Source organism: Oryctolagus cuniculus, chromosome 11 (genome assembly GCF_964237555.1).
Source record: "Oryctolagus cuniculus chromosome 11, mOryCun1.1, whole genome shotgun sequence".
NCBI classification, from domain to species: Eukaryota; Metazoa; Chordata; class Mammalia; order Lagomorpha; family Leporidae; genus Oryctolagus; species Oryctolagus cuniculus.
In genome coordinates, this window is record NC_091442.1 from 104,084,572 (window position 1) to 104,106,362 (window position 21,791).

The 21,791-nt window shown below is 39.8% G+C and overlaps 1 protein-coding gene across 4 annotated transcripts in view; it reads left to right on the plus strand.

The window, feature by feature from the left end:
- Positions 1-21,791, plus strand: part of ANO4 (anoctamin 4) — a 561,131-nt gene that overhangs the window by 484,234 nt on the left and 55,106 nt on the right. For all 4 annotated transcript variants that reach the window (XM_008256958.4, XM_070052753.1, XM_008256960.4 and 1 more), the window contains 8 exons: positions 193-275; positions 3,621-3,761; positions 6,368-6,532; positions 10,620-10,656; positions 12,673-12,784; positions 13,732-13,789; positions 13,935-14,032; positions 15,642-15,784. In XM_008256958.4, the coding sequence (XP_008255180.1) occupies positions 193-275; positions 3,621-3,761; positions 6,368-6,532; positions 10,620-10,656; positions 12,673-12,784; positions 13,732-13,789; positions 13,935-14,032; positions 15,642-15,784 (837 nt within the window). The remainder of the gene's footprint in view (positions 1-192; positions 276-3,620; positions 3,762-6,367; positions 6,533-10,619; positions 10,657-12,672; positions 12,785-13,731; positions 13,790-13,934; positions 14,033-15,641; positions 15,785-21,791) is intronic.

A 21,791-nucleotide genomic window follows, 5' to 3' on the forward strand; every position in this document is an offset into this window, starting at 1 on the left:
ATGTTCAACACACATTTAGTGAGGCTCAGAAAATGGTCCTTGTTCAATGAGATTAAGCTAGGAATTCTGATATTTAAGGGTGCTTACACAACTGTCCTTCTTCACAGGGGCTTCCTTGCTTCCAATGACACTGTTAATAGCGTGCTTTTATTTTTATTTGAAAACATCTTTGTCTTTCTCTGCCTGTTCCAGCGACAGTTTTCCTGGAGTTTTGGAAAAGACGGCGAGCAGTAATTGCTTATGACTGGGACTTGATAGACTGGGAAGAAGAGGAGGTTTGTATCCTTTATCTCAGAGTTTTTAAAAAAGAAAACTACCAAGAAATGCACAGTCCCCTTGAGTCATCACTTCTGGCTTGTGACATAAGTCAGGTTTACTCTTACAGCATTTTTAATACCTGTCTGCAGGAAATTCAAGCTGTATAAAAAGGGACTGACAGAATCTCTTGTAAGACATTCTGATTCTTTGTTGTAGTAAAATTCCATGAGTACATAAGGAATTCCAATTGGAGGCTACCAGAAGAATTGGTAGTACAATTTGTTTACTTAAATGTCACCTATTTTCTTTACTTGAGTGGGAAGAGGGTACGCACAACTCTGAGAAAATGGAGGTAAACCTTCCAACAGAACTACTCCAAGGAAGTGTTTCTGTGAGCACCCTGCTACCCAGGCAGTGTCCAGATGTGCTCAGGCTCAGAGGTGGCCTCCCTGCTAGATGTAGGCAATTGTAGGGCCAGCTGTGACCAAAATGCCAAGAAAGGGTAACCCCAGTCTCTTAGACTGCACTTCCCCAGCATATGCCCCCACTCCATCCCTGTCCCTTTCTCTCCTTCTGGGCCAACACAGTGTGCTCTTTCCTAGCTGTGTCTGGTTTTGATGCCTCTCCTCTTGCCCCTGCCTCCTGGGCTTGGGTATCACAAGACCCTAGTTTCCCCTCACTGTTATCCTGGCCTCGACTCCTCTCTCCTTCATCTCAGCCATCTCTTACTCTCCTCAGAGCCTCGCTGTGCCTATGAATCAGATAAACTACTCATGTAATATGATAATGGGATTGATGGATGTTTCCTTCCTAGAGACACATGTACATATTTTTATATATTAAAAGGAACCTTGCAGAAACATAAATAATGAGAATTCTAGCCCTGTAGTAAGCTTACTGAGAGAGATAATTTTTGAGAGGTTTTTGTTTGATTGGTTTTTGGGCTTTTTGTTTTGTATCCTTTAAATTATGCCTTGTGAATGGCTGCTGTTTCTTTTTATTCCATGAATATGCATGGGTAGCTTTTGGTTTTGTTTTTTGTTTTGTTGTATATATTTGAGGTGTATAATATGGTTTTTTTATATATGATACTGAGATTTTCACCAATCCTTGTTCTTTTAAGGCCTTCTTCTTCTTCTTCTTCCTCCTCTTCCTCTTCTTCCTCTTCTTCCTCTTCTTCCTCCTCTTCCTCCTCTTCCTCTTCTTCCTCTTCTTCCTCTTCTTCCTCTTCTTCTTCTTCTTCTTCTTCTTCTTCTTTTTTTGTAAATTTTCTCCAAAAAAATGATCTTCTGGGCTGGAAACAGCTGCCAAGGCAGACTGTGGGGTCTATGGGCAGCAGGCAGGCTGCCTTTAAGACTTCGCCTGGGAGGTGTGCACCGCTGTTTCTGGTTACCTGTCTTTATGAGAACAGTTCCCTCTGGTATAGAAAATGATCTTTCCAAGTCTCTACTAAGCAGCTGAATCACTGTGGACAAATTACTTCACCTTTGGACTTATTTTCCTTCTCTGGAAAAGATGTTCGATGAAATTTTCCCGCCTTCAGTTACAAAGTATGACGCTATGTAAGTGACTTTGACCAAACCAGAATACAAGTCATGATTGGCACTTGTTATGGGCCTGAGCTGTGAGTTCTCTCAGGGCACAAAAATGCCTTGTAAGTCTAGAGGCTCTTATGAGTCCCTGTTGAAAAGCTTAGAATGCTGTAATAGTGAAGTCAAAGCTTACTGGATGCATTCTTGGTGCGTAGCCTAGAGTAAGAGTCTGCCTGTGCTACCATAACAAAGGGCCACAGACTACAGAATAACAGAAATTGATCTGCTTACACTTCTGGAGCTTGAAAGTCCAAGAGCAGGGTTCCTCTCTGAGGGCCATGAAGGAAGTATGTGTTCTAGGCATTTCTCCTTGGCTTGTGGATGGCCATCTTCTCCATAGTTCTTTACATCATCTCCTTTCTGTATCCATATTGTATCCATAATTCCTCTTCTTACAAGGATACCTGTCATACAGGATTAGGGCCCATGCTCATGACCTCATTTTTAATTTAATTACCTCCTTTAAGACCCTATTTCCAAAATACAGTCACATTCCAGGTACTGGAACTTCAGACTTCAACATAGGACCTGAAAGGAACAAAGGTCAGCCTATAACACCTAGCCACATGATTGGCCTCACTTCTTGGGTGACCAGCTCAAGGGCTCTTGACAATACTTAGAGCCTGGGGAATAAAAACGATCAAATGATGAAGAATCTAAGTGCATTCTCTTTATATCCTCAAGTATAACTGCCTAAAGTAAACGAAGGAAGGAAGAGCCTCTTGATTAACTGGATTTCCATCTTATCCTTGACCTGCCACTAAGTGAAGTCAAAAAACATTGAGCTTACCATGTAGGAGGAACTAGGCTGAGCTAACAAAGACTGCCATTCATGCTCTCCAGAGAGGCTACTATCAATATGTGTCCATTCTCCATAACCTCTATTGTCAGTTGCTTTTTGACTTTCTATCAATACCTTCATCTGGCTCTCCAATCTTTCTGCCTGGATTAACTCAATCTCCCTTTCACCAATTTCTACTCATTTTCTATCCTCTTTCAAGGCACCCCAGTAGAACATGTACTTAATTAACTGGAACCACTTCAGCATCACCTCTTGCTGATTACCTTTTCCTAATCCCATAATTGCTTTGTAGTCAGGCACTTTTCACATTTGTGTGGGGCTCAGCTAAATGAAATGAAGTCTCAGCTTGATTTAGAATTGGAAAAGCCTTGATTTTAGCTAGACTTGAAACATATTTTCTTTGTTTTCAATGCCAATTAAGAAGACATTTAAAACCTAATGGTTAAAATGGATAAATCATATACAAATGTACTAAAAATAGATTGAACATGTAAGTCTAAAAATGCAAAAAAAAAAAAAAAGAAAGAAAATACCAATTATATTGTCATTGTAACTCACAAAATTATTTTAGACACTTTCTTGATCAGATGCCTTCTTTGTCCTGGTGTCCATATTACTGCCTGATAATAAAAGTAAAAGCTTAATAAATGTTTCCAACCATTAGGGTAATGATGCATGATTCCTTTAAAAAGTATTATGCTCAGTTTAATTTTTCAAGCCTAGCTTATGAATAGAGGAACTAAGTGATAGTCTAAATTACATTGCTTGCTTTGATGACAGTAAATCTTTATGTTTATTCTTTATATTTTTTACAAGTTGATGTCTTCCAAACATTTAAGTCTAGGTCTCCAAGTCCAGTTCATTGACTGGTTCATGTGGCAGCAACTTTATGGTAGGGTAAAATAGATTTTTCCTTATTGTGCAATCGACTCTTCAATGCATTAAAAGTATATCTTCTTGTTCTTTAGGAAGAAATACGACCCCAGTTTGAAGCCAAGTATTCCAAGAAAGAGCGGATGAATCCCATTTCAGGAAAGCCAGAACCTTACCAAGCATTTGCAGATAAATGCAGCAGACTCATCGTTTCTGCATCTGGAATCTTTTTTATGGTTTGAATTTTTTTTTAAGAAAAAAATCCTTTATTTGTTTCATAAAGTACAAACTTGTTGCATAGTAACAATAATAATATCAGGCATTCACATAGTTTTGCAAAAAATGTTTTTTGCATACTGTGTTGTTTAATCCTCACAACTGTGGTAGTCTGGGATGGTATTGCTGTCTCCATAAAACAGATGGCACAACTGGTTCTCCAAAAGGTTAATGAACATACTCAGGGTCACCCACTTGGTAGCTAAGAGTTCAGACTCTAATCTGATGTTCCTTCCACTCACCATGTTCCATTATGTGACACTGAGAGAAACTAAAAAGGTGAAGTGAGATTTACAGTAGTGTTTTTCCAACTTGTTTATATAATGCCCATATCGTAAGTAATATGAAAAAACATGTGGGCAAATAGAATGAAAGATGAGCTTATTTTGATGCAAAAATTTAAATTCATGCATCATTTTTTCATAAAACACACTTTGTGAACTTTTGAAGACCTGTTTGCAGAGATTTTTTTTCACCAAAATAAGCTTGTTTGTCTATTCATTTAGTTTTTCATGAACTTCCTGAAGCACCCTCATATACTCATATACACTAGTATGTGTTATGCAAATGGATATGAATACATAAGTGACTACAATAACTAAAACAGTGGTCACTTTTACAATGGGCAATAAATTGGGTTTTTTTTTTTCAGTTTTATTATAGTCTTAGGCTATCTTTTTAAGGCCAGATATAACCTCCTAAAATGGATCTCCTGACTCACTAAGGGTCACACAGCTTAAGAAACATTGAGAACTAGGTAGCTACCTCTTTCTAAAAAGCAGTCGATGTGTCATGAATTTGGACACAATTGATACTGAGCAAACGTATGCATATTCGTCAGAAATGTCATTTTAGAATCATAAAGGATGGTTAGGACCCTCCTTACCTCTTTCCAGATGATGTATGTGACTATATATCCTAGACCTCTGTAGTAAAAAAGACAAGACTCACAAATCCAGACAGCCTCATCCATCTTGACAGTGAAGAAACCAGGGAGGTCAAAGGCTAGGCAGCTCACACAGGGACTCATCAAGATTCAAGATTCAAGATCAAGATTGACACCATGCCCTTCCGCAGATATGACTTTGTAAATTGTTATGTCATGCTTTGCCTTCTATACCCACATTCATATTTATTAACTTAGTTCTCATATAAGATTTATAGACATAGATTAAGTGTTCCCTAGTCAATAGATGAGGAACCTGGAGCACAGGAGGCCAAAGCCATGAGGAAGACAAGCTTGCTCAAGATCACACTGCTAGGGAAATAGCTGAGCAGGGACTCTGATCTGTTCCCTGAACCTCAGTCCAGCAAATTGTATGTTCCATATGTGGCTTAATTTCAGAAGATTTCACCTGAGTCCCTATCAACAACTCTAGGGTTGACCTGTGGGCAGGCTTTTGATTTATTATGATTATCATTATTATTTTTATTGTTTTGACCAGTTCCAGGTAGGGGTCATACACAAGCTTTCAGAACATTTTATCCTTTAAAGTAAGTAGAAAGTAAAGTTTATGCAAAACAGAGGGATGCTTCTGTGAAGAAAGAATGTCAAGGCACAAGCTGTCCTGAGGCTTGGCGTTATGACCTAACATTTATAATGAAGTGAGCTGAGGTCTCTAAAACATAGTAGCATCACCTAATAAAACACACAAAAATTTTGGGTGTTTCAGATTCTCATTATTCTACAGAGATAAGAGATATGCCATGTTTTTCTCAAACACCATGAAATCTTCAGGGGAAGATGCTTCAGTCTGCAGATACATCTGATTAACACAGCATTATGTACCTATCACATAGATGGTTCATTCGACCACAATTAATTGAGCACCTTCTGTGCACCTGTAGTTATGTGAAACCGCTGAGCAAAACAGATGCCATCCCTGCCATCATGGAGTTTCCTTTCTAGTGGAAAAGACTGACAATAATCAGGCAGATAAACTGTCAGAAATTATACTTAGTGTCCTAAAAGTAGATATATACCCATAGGTTACAGATATAACAACTGCAGAAAAAAACTCTAGGGCCATGACAAAGTTTAGTGGTGCAGAGAAGTAAAAAAGAATGAGTAAGTGTATATTGGGCTGTGGGTATATGGACGTGTATGCATACTGGGTGTGCAGGAGATTGGGTGGATAGGTGTTGTAGAAAAAAAAAAAATCCACACTGTAAAGGTGAAGGGAACTTAGCCTGTTTGAAAAGCATGAGGGAAGGCAGAATGGTGAAGATAGCCACAATAAGGGCTTTGTTTTAATTCTTGCTAATGAGAAACCAATTAACAATTTTGAAAAGAAAATCAACATGCTGATTCATATAATAAATATTGTTTCTCTGCTCAACCTAGTATTCTATGTAAAAAGAGCTTTATAAACATTATCCTCTAGCTTACACAGATTCTTAGTTTTCAAGCATTGTAGCTTTTCTATTTGAATAAAAAAGAAAATCCAAAGAGGATGAGCCAGAGCTACCATTGCTTTATTTCCTTATCAGAGAATTTCCTAGGAGTGTGACTCCTCTTCCAGAAACCTTCCAAGGGGCTCACTAGGACTCTCTGTCTTCCTGCCAGATCTGCGTGGTCATTGCTGCCGTGTTTGGGATCGTCATTTACCGGGTGGTGACCGTCAGCACTTTCGCAGCCTTTAAATGGGCATTAATCAGGAATAACTCTCAGGTTGCAACCACAGGGACTGCTGTGTGCATCAACTTTTGTATCATTATGTTGCTGAACGTGGTAAGTGATGTTAAAAGACAAAATTGCAACAAGTCTAGCTTGCCTATTGGACTTATTTTTGATTCTGGTATCTGACAGCTGGTAGAACCACAAATGGTTCACAATGTTCCACTCTACTACATGGGCAGGTAAATTTATAGCCAGAGAAGAGGAAGTGACCTACTGAAAACTGAAGTGAGGTACAGATATAGCCCAGTTGGTTACAGCCAGTGTCTGATTTGAACTTAATTTGAACAGCTGGGTGCTTGTGGTTGACTGAGCTACTGGATAGGGGAGTGAGTGACAACCTGTTCACACCTCAAGGTAGGCTGCAGTTCACCATGTACAGAGACACCTTTAAGCCAAATTTAAAGTATGTGCAGAGGCATCTTTAAGCAGAATGATTCAACTGATTCAAATCCAGCCTGCAAGATTTACTAGAGTGTAAGAATGGGCAAGTCAAATTCTTGGAACCTTTATTCCCTTATTTATCCAAGAAGATAATGCTTTACACCCCTGGGGGACATTTAGAGGAAGAATGGATTTAGAAATCTCAACTCAATCTGTGATACAGCTCAGCACTGTTAGTCCCTGTTTCCTTCTGATTCTGAATGATGAGAAGTTAGTAGCCAGAGTGTCCTTGAGATAACCCTGCCGGGGAAATATCAGGGTGGCACATGCTGCTTGTGTTGATTTCAGACTTTTTTCAGTTGCATATTTCATCCCGGATCTCTTCCCCCAAACTCCAAACTTAAAAGTTGATCTTCCCATTTGATTGTCTCCTTCTTAACATTTTCAACTCTGAACTCCCATCTTCCCAGGAAAAATCAGCTCTGGCCACAGCCTCCCCAACTGTAGTTGTTCAGGCCAAAAACTTCATCATCCTCCTTGACTGCCCTATTTCTCTTATCACCAGGATGTATTCAGAATGAGACTTCCTTCCACACTTGCCCAGTTCCCAGCTGGGTTCAAGTCCCCAGTATCTCCTACTGCAGCGGCTTCCAACTGGTCTCAGCTTCTGCCTTGGCTCCATCTAGGTACATTTCAGCAGCCAAAACAAACTTTTTTTTAAAGGATTTTATATGCTTATTTGAGAGGTAGAGTTACAGACAGAGAGAGGGAGAAACAGAGAAATGTCTTCCATTCACTGGTTCACTCCCCAAATAGCCGCAATGGCCGGAGCTGCACCTATCTGAAGCCAGGAGGTTCTTTCGGGTTTCCCATGCAGGTGCAGGGCCCAAGCACTTAGGCATCTTCCACTGCTTTCCCAGGCCATAGCATAGAGCTGAATTGGAGGAGGAACAGCTGGGACACTAACCAGCGCCCATATGGGATTCTGGTGCTGCAGGTGGAGGCTTAGCCCACTACACTACAGCACCGACCCCAAAACAAATTTCTTACATGGGTTAGCTCATGTTGCTCCTCTGTTCCCAAAGTCCAGTGAGTTCCCTCTCCTCTAGGGCAGACACTCATGTCTCTGGGGTAGCTACTCAGCCTCTTCCTCATCTGGCCCCAGTGACATCTCTGGCCTTATCTCTTCCCCTGCTACGTGCCTGATGACCTGCTGAGCCACACCTATCCTTTACATGTAACATTTTACTTGCTGTTCTGTCTGCCAGGAGCTTTCTTCCTCCCATGGTATGCATAGCTTACCCCCTACCTCCTTCAGATCTTTGTTCAAATATTATTTCTCTGATAAAGGTTCCCTTGTCACTCTGTTTAAAATTGCAAACCACTCCTGACATCTGACAACTTCCCACCTCCTTGCCTGCTTTATTTTTCTAACATTTATCATAAATTTCTGTGTAGCATATCTAGTATGCCATCTGTTTTCTCTATGTATTTTGTTTATTACCAGTCTTCTCCATTAGAATCTAGACTCCTAGGGGCAGAACTTTTCTCTGGGTTTTGGTTTTTAGTTTTTGTTATTGTGAGCTTTTTCTTTTCTTTTTTTTTCATGAGAGAGAGAGAGAGATCTCATCTGTTGCTTCACCCTCCACAAATACCCGCAATGACCAAGGCTGAACCAGACTGAAGCTGGGAGCTAGGAATTCAATTCAGGTCTCTAATATGGGTGACAGGAACCCAACTGCTTCAGTATTGCTACCTCCCAAGGTGTACTTTTACAGGAAGCTGGAATTGAGAACATTTCTTTAAAAAAAATAAAAGATTTATTCATTTCTTTGAAAGTCAGAACTACAGAGAGAGAAAGTGAGAAAGAGTGAGCTTTCCTATCTACAGGTTCCTTTCCCAGATGGCTGCAATGGCTGGGACTGGGCCAGGCCACACCCAGGAGCCAAGAGCTTCATCCAGGTCTCCTACATGGGTGGCAGGAGCCCATGCAGTTTGGTCATCTTCCACTGCCTTTCTCAGGTGTTTTAGCAAGGAGCTGGATCGGAAGTGGAACAGCCAGAACTCCAGTGCACTCCTATATGGTATACTAGCCTCAGGAACAGCAGCTTTACCTGCTCCACCACAATGCCAGCCCTGGGATTAAGAACATTTCTATGACTCTAACCCAGGCATTTGGATATGGGACGTGGACGTCCCAACCAGTGGCTTAACCACTAATCCAGCACTCACCCCTGTTTTGTTTTTCACTGTTATTCCTTAGTGCCTGGTGCACAGTAGGCATTCAGTAAATTGTTGTTATTATTTGTAGGATAAAAGGTAGGAGCTGACATGGTTAAACTTTGAGGTCAACCTACACAAATATAAGTTGGCTGCAAATGTTTGGATTGATTTCTGGTGTTTCTATTCTGCTCCATTGGTCTGTCCATCTGTTTCTGTAGCAGTATCATGCTGTTTTGATTACAACTGCCCTGTAGTATGTCCTGAAATCTGGTATTGTGATGCCTCTGGCTTTGTTTTTGTTGTACAAGATTCTTTAGCTATTCAAGGTCTCCTGTGTCTCCATATGAATTTCAGCATCATTTTTTCCAGATCTGAGAAGAATGTCTTTGGTATTTTGATTGGTCTCGCAATGAATCTATAAATTGTTTTTGGGAGAATAGACATTTTGATGATATTGATTTTTCCAATCCATGAGCATGGAAGATTTTTCCATTTTTTGATGTCAGATACTGACTGGTCGATCCAGTGGAGACTACCTCCTACCCCCACCCACTCACACCCATACACACACATACAGTGCTCAGTTACTCTACATGTTAATCATACATTGAGGAGATAACTTGCCCAAGCTTTAAAGCTTGATGGTTGATAAAAGCATAATTCAAGCTGGAGAGATTTCAACCAGTGTATTGGAACTACTAGGGTGGAAAGTATCACTATATTCCTGAATCTGTATGTAGGAAATACATGAAATTTATATATCTTAAATAAATTTTTTAAAAAGTACTTTCATCTAGATATGATATTCATTTGTACATTATTCAAATCAATAGACCAGTTTTCATTTATCATCCTTCATTTTAGATATCACTTGCTTTTCCCTCTCAATTTATTCTCTGTAGAATCTCCTACATCTGGCTTTTCCCTAAACTATACTCTGCACCTCTGTGTGTATACACACACACACACACACACACACACACACACACTCACACTCAGTTTCCTCTTAAGAGCATCCATTTACTAGATGGCCGAGAGAGCTAAGGATATATCCAGTGTACTTATGGAAAAGCAGAGTACCATAAGCTCTGGGAGTGTCCAATAATGTTTGATTACGTCACCATTTATAGATGCTATGACCTAGAATTCAGCAGTCCATGAACAACAGGGTTATAGTATCTTACCATGAGTCTTTATCATTAGGAAGGACCCTGGAGACTTAAATTTAGATTATTGGGGCTCAGGAATATTATGACTGCCCAGCCCAACTTAGAAAGCTGGAAATTCATGCAAACAGCTTTGTTGCCACTGAATTATCCTCTCCAAAATAAGAAGCGAGATTTTGAAAATATTAAAATGGATGCTGTATATTTCTTTCTTGCCCTGCAAGGAGATAATTGCCTACAATGTTTTCATTCTTTGAGCAATGCATATGACATTATTTTCAGTCATGACTTGTCTGTTTCCTTTAAAATTATAGATTTTTTGTAATATCTACAATTTACTTGTTAAATGTATGAAATTTCTTTTATAGCTCTATGAAAAAGTTGCACTGCTTCTGACAAATTTAGGTAAGTGAAAACTTTTAATTTCATGGTTCAATATTGTGACCAAGAAATTATGTTTTCAAAGATTCCTTTTGCAAACACTGGTAAAAATCAATCATTTTTATTTGCATACAATTTTGTTTTCCCCTTGACAGAATATTTTAAATATGTTCTAGTAAAAAGAGGATCTCTTCCACCTAAAGCTTTCAGTAAGAATTATTTGTAAAGAACTAATGTTATTTAAGTAATTTACCCTTTCATGCACAATAAAAATATCAACACATGTATGTATAGAATCCATCCAATATAATATAGGAAAATGTTCATTCACTATTAACTATAATTTTTAATTAAAAATCTATGAAGCTTTGATGGTCTATAAAATCACATCCAAGTTACTTGCTTTGAAGTCCAGGAACATTCTAGCCAGGAATATAGGCAGATGAATGATCCCTGACAGGATGGGATAATATCCCTCTGGGCAAGTCACTTCTGAGAACATTTCTTTGACCCATAAGAATCAGAACAATTTAATACTCAGCCATAAGCTGTACATTTACCACTTTTTCAAGATATAAAAATAGCCCTAATTTTATTAATGAGGTATTGGACATTATGCTCTATGTGATCTGAGAAAATTACATGCTCCCCACAGACAACTTGCTTTAATACATGCTGAAATGTGATTTTCTGGAGGGTGGGAAAATCACAAAGGTGTTTTTATTTATAATAATTATTATAATAATAGATACCATCTATTGACCCTTTCTGTGTGCTAGATGCAGGGCTAGGCATTTCACATTATCTCCTTGGATGTCATTGAAAGCTTCCATCACCACCACCCATCACCCCTAAAGTATAAAAAGGTTTATGTCTATGGAAGAGGTATCACCCCATTACTAGCCTGTGTCCAGTGGCACCTTGATCTGGACTGGCAAAGATGCTGATGGAGGAATAGCCCCAGTCCATCTGTGGTTGAAACACCTGGGCTCCTAGTTGCCTGGCAACCCAGGAAACCTTGCCATGTAACCAGAAGCTCAGGAGCAGGAATCAGTAAAACTAAAACCCCTTAAGAATCTTTGATCTTCTCTACTTTCAGTAGCAGTTCAGCCGTGTTCTGAAACTGACATTTAAGCCATTTTAAGTCAAATTCTCTTCCTTTTTCTCATCCCTCCTCAGGTTCATTCCCACGAAGCATTTTGAGTTATAGTTCATGGGAAAGGAATCGATGGAGTGAAATGTTAAACAAACGATTAGAGGCTCGGGGAATGTTGGGGCAGAGAGAGTGCTATGGCATCAAATACATTTTCTTTGACATTGCTTGAGGTAAAATGCAGTTCCCAGGGAAGGTTAAGTGCCTTGGGCATGAGATACAGGTTGGAAGTTCGACCTTGAGGGCAAATAGATCCATATTTTGGAAACACAGGAGATACATGAAAATTGGCCCCTGATTGAAGTCAGGAAATTGTAAGACACAGACGTTTTGGTGTACAGTAGAAACCTCGGAGATGAGGTCGTCACCTTGGGATAAGTCCATGAGAATGCAGAATGGTGGATGAAGTTGAAGGCAAAGGAATCAAATAAATGCTGTCAGCATCCTGTGACAGCAGCTTGACTCCCTCTCGCCCAGTAGCCTTGCCATAAACACTACAGCTACAAGATGAGACAAAGGAATTATTAGGAGTCCCAAGTCCATGAGCAGAAATGAAGAGGAAAAGGCAAGGCTACTGCAGAGAATGGGGTGGACGTGAGGTCCTTTCAGACTGGCTGTCTCTGCCCCAGCTCTCTGGCATCTTGTCACTCTGGAACTCTGCATATTCCGTTCCCTTCCATGCATCCATTGCCACTTCCTACCAAACCCTTGTTGATGCTGATGTGAGCTTCGGGATCCTGCAGATGGTCCAGTCCGCCACTCACCATCTATGGGTGAACTAGAGACCCCTGCAACCCTCTGAGGACCTTCTGCCCCAACCCTGTGTATGCGAGGAGTGGAGAGGAGGAAAACCTGACCTCTCAGACTCTGCTCCCTTTTGTCCACAGAACAGCCTCGCACAGAGTCGGAGTGGGAGAACAGCTTCACCCTGAAAATGTTTCTTTTTCAGTTCGTCAATCTGAACAGCTCCACGTTTTACATCGCGTTCTTCCTCGGAAGGTAGGCGCTGGACCCCTGCGCATCTCCCCAGGCCGGGCTGGTGGACCCAGGGTACTCGGAGGTCACGGTCTAGGACTGATAAACAAGGCCCCCTTTAGGGTGATGTATCCAAAGGGTAAAAAGGGAAGAGCAGCTGCCCCTTTCTCTTACCAAATTTCAAAACCACCTCACTGTAAGAGGGCTCCTCCCCTCACCAGTGGCTGTGCGCTTTTGTTAAAGTATGCAGAGAAGAAGAGTTCGCGTGTGACGGGTGGAAAGAGTCAGCTCCCGAATCTCATGTCGCTGCAAGCTGATGGCATAAAGGGGCAGCAATAGGTTGCATGTCTTAAATCCCTGACTTTGCAGAAGAGAGGAGGACGTCCTTGCAGGAAAGGGGGTGAAATGGGATGCTAGAGAATAGAGGGTGACTTCTGAACCCAGCAGCATGAAGCCTTGGGAAGGATTCATAGTAATAGCCTGTGTACTTGATTGCATCTGGAAGCATTTCTGAGATGGGCAATGAAAGGGCTGCTGTACAATTTGGGTGGTCTGAAGGCATCTGCCTCTCTCTGTTTTCTAACTATGCCAGCAGCACAGAATTCCAGTCAAATAGCTAGACAACTTGAAAAAAATGAAGCACCATTCCTATTATCCCAAGAGACCAAATGTGTTTAAATCTAGGAATAAAACTGCTGTCTGTGCATTTGATATTCAGCAAAAAAATGTTAAAAGTCACAGCAAGCTGGCTCCTGTGTGTGTTCAGCAGTTGGACAGAAAGGCCAAAAGAGAAATGTCCCCGGGAGAATTCCAGAAGCTGTAATGATAACTGGCAAAATCTCCCAATTCCCGCAGACCCAAGAATTAGTGTGCCAGTAACTTACATTGGGGGATGTGCTGAACTGAGTAGAATATTCACTGAAGGCTTAGATCTACAGCATGCTAATGGCTTGTTTTTCTGTGTGTTGAAGATTTACAGGACACCCAGGTGCCTACTTGAGGCTGATAAACAGGTGGAGACTAGAAGAGGTCTGTATTTCCCCCTTCATCCCCTTCATCCATTGTTTCACAGTCTCACATTTAAGTTTTAGGGCAACTCTGTGCAGATTAGAAACCAGACACCCTTTCTTCCTCTCCATTGATTCTTGAATTTCTGTGTTTGCTTACCTTGCAGTGCCACCCTAGTGGATGCCTTATTGATCTCTGTATGCAAATGGGTATTATAATGGTGCTAAAGCAGACCTGGAATAATTTCATGGAACTTGGCTACCCGTAAGTACCTTAGCTGTCTGTCATTGAGAGGAGGCATTGCTCATTCATTGGCTGTTCTGGGTGTGGCAAGTAAGATAAGCAATGCAGACTCCAGTGCTCAAAGGCCGTCCTGAAAATAATAAACATTGGCTCTTTGGGAAGGTTTAGCATGGGTCACATGAATGAAAGTGAGTGTTCTTTAGGAAGTTTCTGTGGGCCCCTAAATATTGAAGCTTTGCTAGCAAGTTGTTTTAAATGATGCTTCTGACCCTTGGGGCTGTAGCACTGCAAGTCCCTAGCTGTTGATGACACATTAACTAGATCTCCACTTCTCCACCCCCAGAATAAATCAGAAATGGTCATTAAAAAAAAAAACAAAAAAAAAAAAAAAAAAACCTACCTTAAACTCAGACTGTACAGGAGAAGAATTTATGGAAAGCAGAGTTCGGGGAATACTCTCTATAGAAGTCAGCCTAACTGAAGCAGTAAAATACTATCGCCCGGTCACTGACAACAATGGTCAACAATTTACATTACCTTTGTAAAGATAACCTTGAATTCTGCTGTGTCTGCTCAGTCTGGTTAAATCTGAAGAGGACGTAACTCAGCAGGGCTTGCACTGCTGCTCTCAGTCCACACCTCTTGCTTTCCATATCGGCTCAGCGTCTGTAGAGATGAAATCTCCAGGTTGCAGACAGGATCACTCAGCTAGAACAAAGAGCTGGAACGTGGGTCACTTCAGAAAGTCTTTTCCTTGCTCACTGCTAGTGGTTTTCTCGTCCGACATTTATTTTTAGAAATCTTATTTCAAGTATTTGGCGTTTTCTGTAAAACTTTTTAAATGAAACATAAAACAAGAAATTTAGAAGAGTTACATTCTACCTTAAACCATAATTAATCAAAATGCCATAGCCATCAAGGGGACTATATTTTATCTCCTGGTTATGTGAACACAGAGCAAAGTGGCCAAGTAGGAGAGTTTGTCCCTGATACCCTTTCACTTCCTTAATTCACATGTTTTTGTTTTGGCACTTCTATTCAGAGATGCTCCTCAGTTTTTTCCTGCATTGTAAAATGCACTCATGAAACCTGCTAAGGGTTGAGGGACTAACCTCCCCAATGAGATGTGTACTCTGGGGTTCAGAATCCCTGTCATGCTGTAGCCCAAAGTGGGCAAGTGCAGTTGTGGAAATGTAGACATCTATGTACTAAAAGAGCGAGCATTTCTGTGGGTTTGCCGATCTTCCAAGCCCTTGAAGTATGTGTGGCAAGACTGCTTCTGGGTCATATATTGAGCTACCTAACACAAATCTTGCTGTCTGGGCATTGTTTTTATACTGAGGAATTAATTTATAGATGTTCTGAATTTCTCAGTGCTGCCCTCATAGGCAACACTGAACATGAGACAGTTTCATGAATGATTAAAACAAGTTTATCAACCATACTCTCTACTTGCAAGCAGATATTCTTGAAGTATATACTCCATTGCTATTTTCTTCCTAGCCGAGGCATTATTTCCTTGACAACCTGTTTTGAATTTTTTAACCATAGTTCTATATTTCAAATCTTTTTTATTACTTAGATCTTATGAATAGTTACTTCTTTGTAAGAAACTGATATTGTTACACAGGTTAATTCAGAATTGGTGGACTAGAAGAAAAGTACGACAAGAACATGGACCTGAGCGGAAAATAAATTTCCCACAGTGGGAAAAGGACTACAACCTTCAGCCGATGAATGCCTACGGACTCTTCGATGAATACTTAGAAATGAGTATGGAAATATTATAATTAATATCCTATTAATTATAAATGCAAATCTTAGTCCTCTAGGGACATTCAACTGAACATATACCCATTACCATCAAGGCCATCAGTTTGTGGAGAATCCCAAGCTATATGCAGAGGACCACATTCCTTATTTTAAGAAGCTCAATATTTATACATAGTGCCAAAAGCATAATCACTCCAAACTCCTCATGACATTATGTCTTTTTCCTTGTAATCAATCACTAGAAAACAAAATGAGTTAGGAAATTTGGTGAGAAAAACAAAAAGAAGTTATCTCTCATGAAATGACTGATGCCCTCATTTGGCAGACATCCATCCAGCCTTGTTGTGTGCTAGGTATACACTGGATTTGACACCAGAGATACATAAAGCAGCAAGGCACAGTGCCCAGCTTTAAAAGAGTGCATAGGCTAGAGGAGAGAAACTAACCTTAAGAGAATAAATAAATGAAGTGTAATAGACACTGCAATATGAATCACTAAGAGGTATGTTGGGGTCAGTGGTTTCTATTGTAGGATAGAAATGGCAGGAAGCTCGGATGCTTAGCCTGTGTACACTTACAATTAAGGTATCAGATTTCTGTAGACTCAAAACCAAGCTACTTCCATTAGCAGGTAACCAAGACCACGAGTTATTTTTATAGATTTATTTATTTATTTGAAAGGCAGTTACAGAGAGAAAGGGAGAGGCAGAGAGAGAGAGATTGATTGATTGATTGATTGATTTTCTGACTTCTAGTTCACTCCCCAATGATCATGGGGATTGAGCTGGGCTAAAGACAGGAGCTTCATCTGGGTCTCCCACTTGGGTGGCAGGGGCCCAAATACTTAGTCATCTTCTGCTGCTTTCCCAGGCACATTAGCAGGAGCTAGATACGAACTGAACCAGCCATATCTCAAACCGGTGCTCGTGTGGGATGCCAGCATTACAGGTGACAGCTTAACCTGCTGTACCACACTGCTGGTTCCAGACCATGGGTCCTGGAAGCAAATTACATGGGCTCCAATCCCAACCCTATCATTTATTAATTGTGAAACCTTCAACAATTCCTTAATCTCTCTTTGTCTCAAGTTCTCCGTCTTTAAAGTGAAGACAATAATAAAAGTAACCACATCTTAGAGTCTTTTTGTGGATTAAATGAGTGAATGTATGCAAAAGTCTTTAACAGTGCCTGGCTCTTAGGATGTTGGCTATACCATTATTATTGTCCTAGTCTTTCCTCCTAGGAGTAAGGGAGCTAATAAATCCTTAACAGGTATATTGAGTTTGTTTATATTTGCTTCTTTTTTAATTATGCTCAGGGGTTTGAAGTAGGGGTAGGTATGGGCAATATGCATTACTTTTTTTTTAAAGGAAAGGGTTTATTGGGAGAAACCCGACAGACCCGAGGGAAGGGGCGAAGAAGGAAAAGAGAGAGACGGAGAGCATAAGAGAGAGATCATGAGACAGAGAGAGAAACAGAGAAATCAGGAGGTGGAGAGAAAGAGAGCCACGTGTTCCAGAACAGGTCCTTTTAAAACTTTGCCAGAGGGCGAGCAGGGAAATGGGAGTAGTGAATCCCATTAGAGTAGGGGTGGAGCTGCTTCCTGTGTTTGGAATATGCATTATTTTCAAAAGAAGCAGTTCTTTTTGAGGAAAATCTGAAAATTAAAGGAGTAGTAGAATTAATTCTTAAAGTTTCTTAGATTATTTATGTCCTAAGAATCTACTGATGTTTTTTAGAGTTTCAATTATAAAATAGCAGAATGATATAACTTGGAAAAGCAATCAATTGGGAAATTAATAATAAAACTTAATAAAGGGAATTCATTAAGAGAACTAACTACTTTGAGGACTCTTAATGGACTCTTCTCCCATATAGAAGGAAATGAACAATAATGTTGGTATATTGAGTGCTTGAAAAGAAGCTTTTTATTTTAATGTGGTTGGAATTAGTAATGCCGCAAATACTGCAGTATCGTTGCAGCATGAAATGAATCTGGGAAACATCGCAGCCAGACCAGGGAATTCTTTCTATTGTTTTGTTATTCTGACCTCCCTACTTTGTAACATTTTTAAGTATAATCACTAAACTATAACTTATAGTGAGAAAAGTGTACAAATCATAAGTATTACAGAACAAGGAAATTTCACAAATGTAAATAAATCTACGAATATTAGGGGTTGGCAAACTACTGCTCACAGACCAATCTGTTGCACTGCCTGATTTTGTCAATAAAGTTTTATTGAAACTTAACCACGCCCACTTATTTATGTAGTAGAGATGACTGCAAAACCAGAAGTGAATAGTTGTGACAGAGACTGTATGGACGCAAAGCCTATAATGTTTACTCTCTGGCTCTTTATAGAAAACATTTGCCAGCCTGCAAGCTAGATCAGGAAACAGAATATTATGAGTATCAGAGAAAGTGCCTCTGTCTTCTCTCCCATGCATAATACCACCTCCAACACCTTTCTTGACCTCCAACAGTACAGGCCAATAAAATGGAATATAAATGGAATTGGAGTATATACTCTTTGTAACTGGATTTTTTCACTCAATGTCACCTTTATAGAATTCTTCCAAGTTGCTACCAATACTGAAACTTCATTTTTGTTGTTATATGGTATTCCTAGAATGTGGACCTAAACCAAAATTATGAAACAGACAGAACTGATGTTTGATTTCTGCTAAACCCATCTTTCCTTTTATTCTTGTGGTTTTTGCATTTCCACTCCCAGATATATTCCAAACTTTCTCTTTTGCACCTGCAGCACACAGATACTCCCTTATCAATCCCTCATCTTGCCCATATCATTAAGTGTACTCCTGAGAATTGCTATGGATTAATTTCTAGAGACGCACTTGAATAGGAGTCAAAGTGTCTGTTACTTGTTAGATTGCAGGCATCAGCATGCCAGTAGATGAATAATCTTGTGAGTGTGCACTTATTCTAGGCTCCTGCAAATGGGAATGTACATTATTTATTATCCATTATACTACTGATAAACACTTGGGTTGTTTCCAGGTTTGAGCTCTTACAAATAATACTGTGAAAAATTTGTACATTTTTATTAATATATGCACAATATTCCTGTTAAGAATTTATGGGGGTGGCAGTGGTGGGGATGGCATTGTAGCATAGCGGGTAAAGCTGCTGCCTTCAATGTCAACATCCCATATGGGTGCTGTTTCATGTCCCGGCTGCTCCATTTCCAATCCAGCTCCCTGCTAATGGCCTGCAAAAAGCAGTGGAGAATGGCCCAAGTGGTTGGGCCCCTGCCACCCATGAGGGAGACCCAGGTAAAGGTCATGGCTTCTTCCTGGCCCAGTCCTGGCCCTTGTGGTCATCTGGGGAGTGAACCAGCAGACAGGAGATGTTTGTGTCTCCCTCTCCCTCTCTCTCTGTAACTCTTTTAAAATAAATAAATAAATCTTAAAAAAAAATGTATGTGGGAGCAGTGTTACTAAGCCACATTTATATACATTTGTTGGTTTTCAAACTTGCAAACAGTTTTCAAAACTGCTTTGCACCAATTTATGCTCCAACTAGTAGTATAAGAACACCAGTTATTCCACATACTGACTAGAACTGTTTAGTTAGTCTTTTAAAGGTTGGTACATCTCAGTAGCTCACCATGGTTTTAGTTAGAAATTTCATCTTAACTAATGATGCTAAGCACCTTTTTGCATGCTTCAGCCATTTGAATATCCTCTTGTGTGAGTTCCCATCCAAGTGTATGTTTTTATTGGGATTCCTGCCTTTTACTTGGTGATTTATGAAAGTTTTTTTTTTTTTTTACATATTCTGGATTAGAGTCTCGTGTCAGATAAATAGGTTGCAAGTCAAATATCTTTCCCAGTTTGTAGCTTGACCTCTGACTCTTTTAATGATATCTTTAAATGAATAGATGTTTCAACTTTGTTCTTTGAAATTGGTTCCATATAAGTTTTAGAATCAGATTTCTACAAAAATCCTAATAAGTTATTGGGGTTTACTTGAACCCTTAGAATAGTTTCAGGACAATTGGGATTTTTTTCCAATCTATGAATATGATGTGTCCTTACATTTATTTATGACTTTTTACATTTTCCTCAGCAGTTTTTTTTGTAGATTTTAATATACAGATTTTAATGTACCCAGGTACTTGGGTTCTTGCCATGCATATGTGAGACCTGGATGGAGTTCCCTAGCTCCCAGCTTTGACCCAACCCAGTCCCAGCAGTAGCATGCATTTGAGAATTGAGCCAGTGGTTGGAAGATATATCTCTCTTTCAAATAGATAAATAACTGTTTTATAAATGGATGCTAGAAGAAAAAATATGAATAGTACTATATCAACTAAATAAATTTATAATTAAAAACTTTGTGGTTTTTTTGACAGGCAGAGTGGACAGTGAGAGAGAGAAACAGAGAGAAAGGTCTTCCTTTTCCGTTGGTTCACCCTCCAATGGCTGCTGCGGCCGGTGCACCGTGCTGATCCGAAGCCAGGAGCCAGGTGCTTCTCCTGGTCTCCATGCGGGTACAGGGCCCAAGCACTTGGGCCATCCTCCACTGCCCTCCCGGGCCACAGCAGAGAGCTGGACTGGAAGAGGAGCAACCGGGACAGAATCCAGCGCCCCGACCAGGACTAGAACCCAGAGTGCTGGCGCGGCAGGCGGAGGATTAGCCTATTGAGCCATGGTGCCGGCCGTAAAAGCTTTCTCATGAAGAAAATTTGGGAGCCAGGTGACTTCCCTAGTGAATTCTTCCAAAAATATGAAGAAAAAATAATAGTAGTCTTATTAAATTGCCTAAAAAATAAAACAAAAGGAAAAAGTTTCCAAATAATTTTAAGAACCCATAAAAATGGGGCCGGTGCTGTGGCTCAGGAGGTTAATCCTCCACCTGCAGCGCCGGCATCCCATATGGCGCTGGTTCTAGTCCCAAGTGGTCCTCTTCCAATCCAGCTCTCTGCTGTGTCCTGGGAAAGCAGTAGAAGATGGCCCAGGTCCTTGAGCCCCTGCACCCACATGGGAGACCAGGAAGAAGCATCTGGCTCCTGGCTTCAGATCGGCGCAGCTCCAGCCATTGCAGCCACCTGGGGAGTGAACCAACGGACAAAAGTCCTTTCTCTCTGTCTCTCCCTCTCACTGTCTGTAACTCTCTCTCTCAAATAAATAAATAAAATCTTTAAAAAGAACCCATAAAAATAATAATGAAAGAAACATTACAAGAAAGAAAAACAATAGTATAATATCTTTCATGAATTTATGTACAAATATCATTAAAAGTTATGAATATCAAATTCATAAGCAAAATTTAATTTCAAATATGAATATAAAGCAAATATCACAAAGAAAATTGAAAAAATAATGCACATGACTAAGTGGGTATTTTTCCAGGTTGACTCTGTTTCTTTAATAAGCTTAACAATCAGAAAAATGTAGTCAATGATTCTACCACATTAATAGAATAAAAGAGAAAAGTCACATAATTCTTTTAATAGATTTAGAAGATTGATTTTATAAAATTTGATACCCACCAATGCTGATAACTCTCAGAAACCTTAGGACAAGAAGACTTCTTTAACCTGATAAAATATGTATAAATACAGCTAACATAGCACACTGAATGGTAACATATTGAATATTTTACCCTCATTTTTTTCAATATCATATGGGGGATCAAGGTAAAATTATCCAAAAACAACAAAAAGGTTAAAATGATTAAAAAGGAAAATGTAAATTTATCATTTTTTGTAGATGACAATATTGTGTGTATAGAAAGATCTTTTAAAAATAAAAATGGTTATAATTGACATTACATTTTATCAAGTTTGTGTGATATCAGCTCAACATATAAATCAATGACACTCTTACATATTAATAAGAAAAATTAGGAGCCAGCACTGTGGAGTACCAGGTAAAGCAGCCACCTGCAGTGTTGGCATCCCATATAGGTGCCAGTTCAAGTCCCAACTGCTCCACTTTTGATCCAGCTCTCTGCTATGGCTTGGGAAACCAGTGG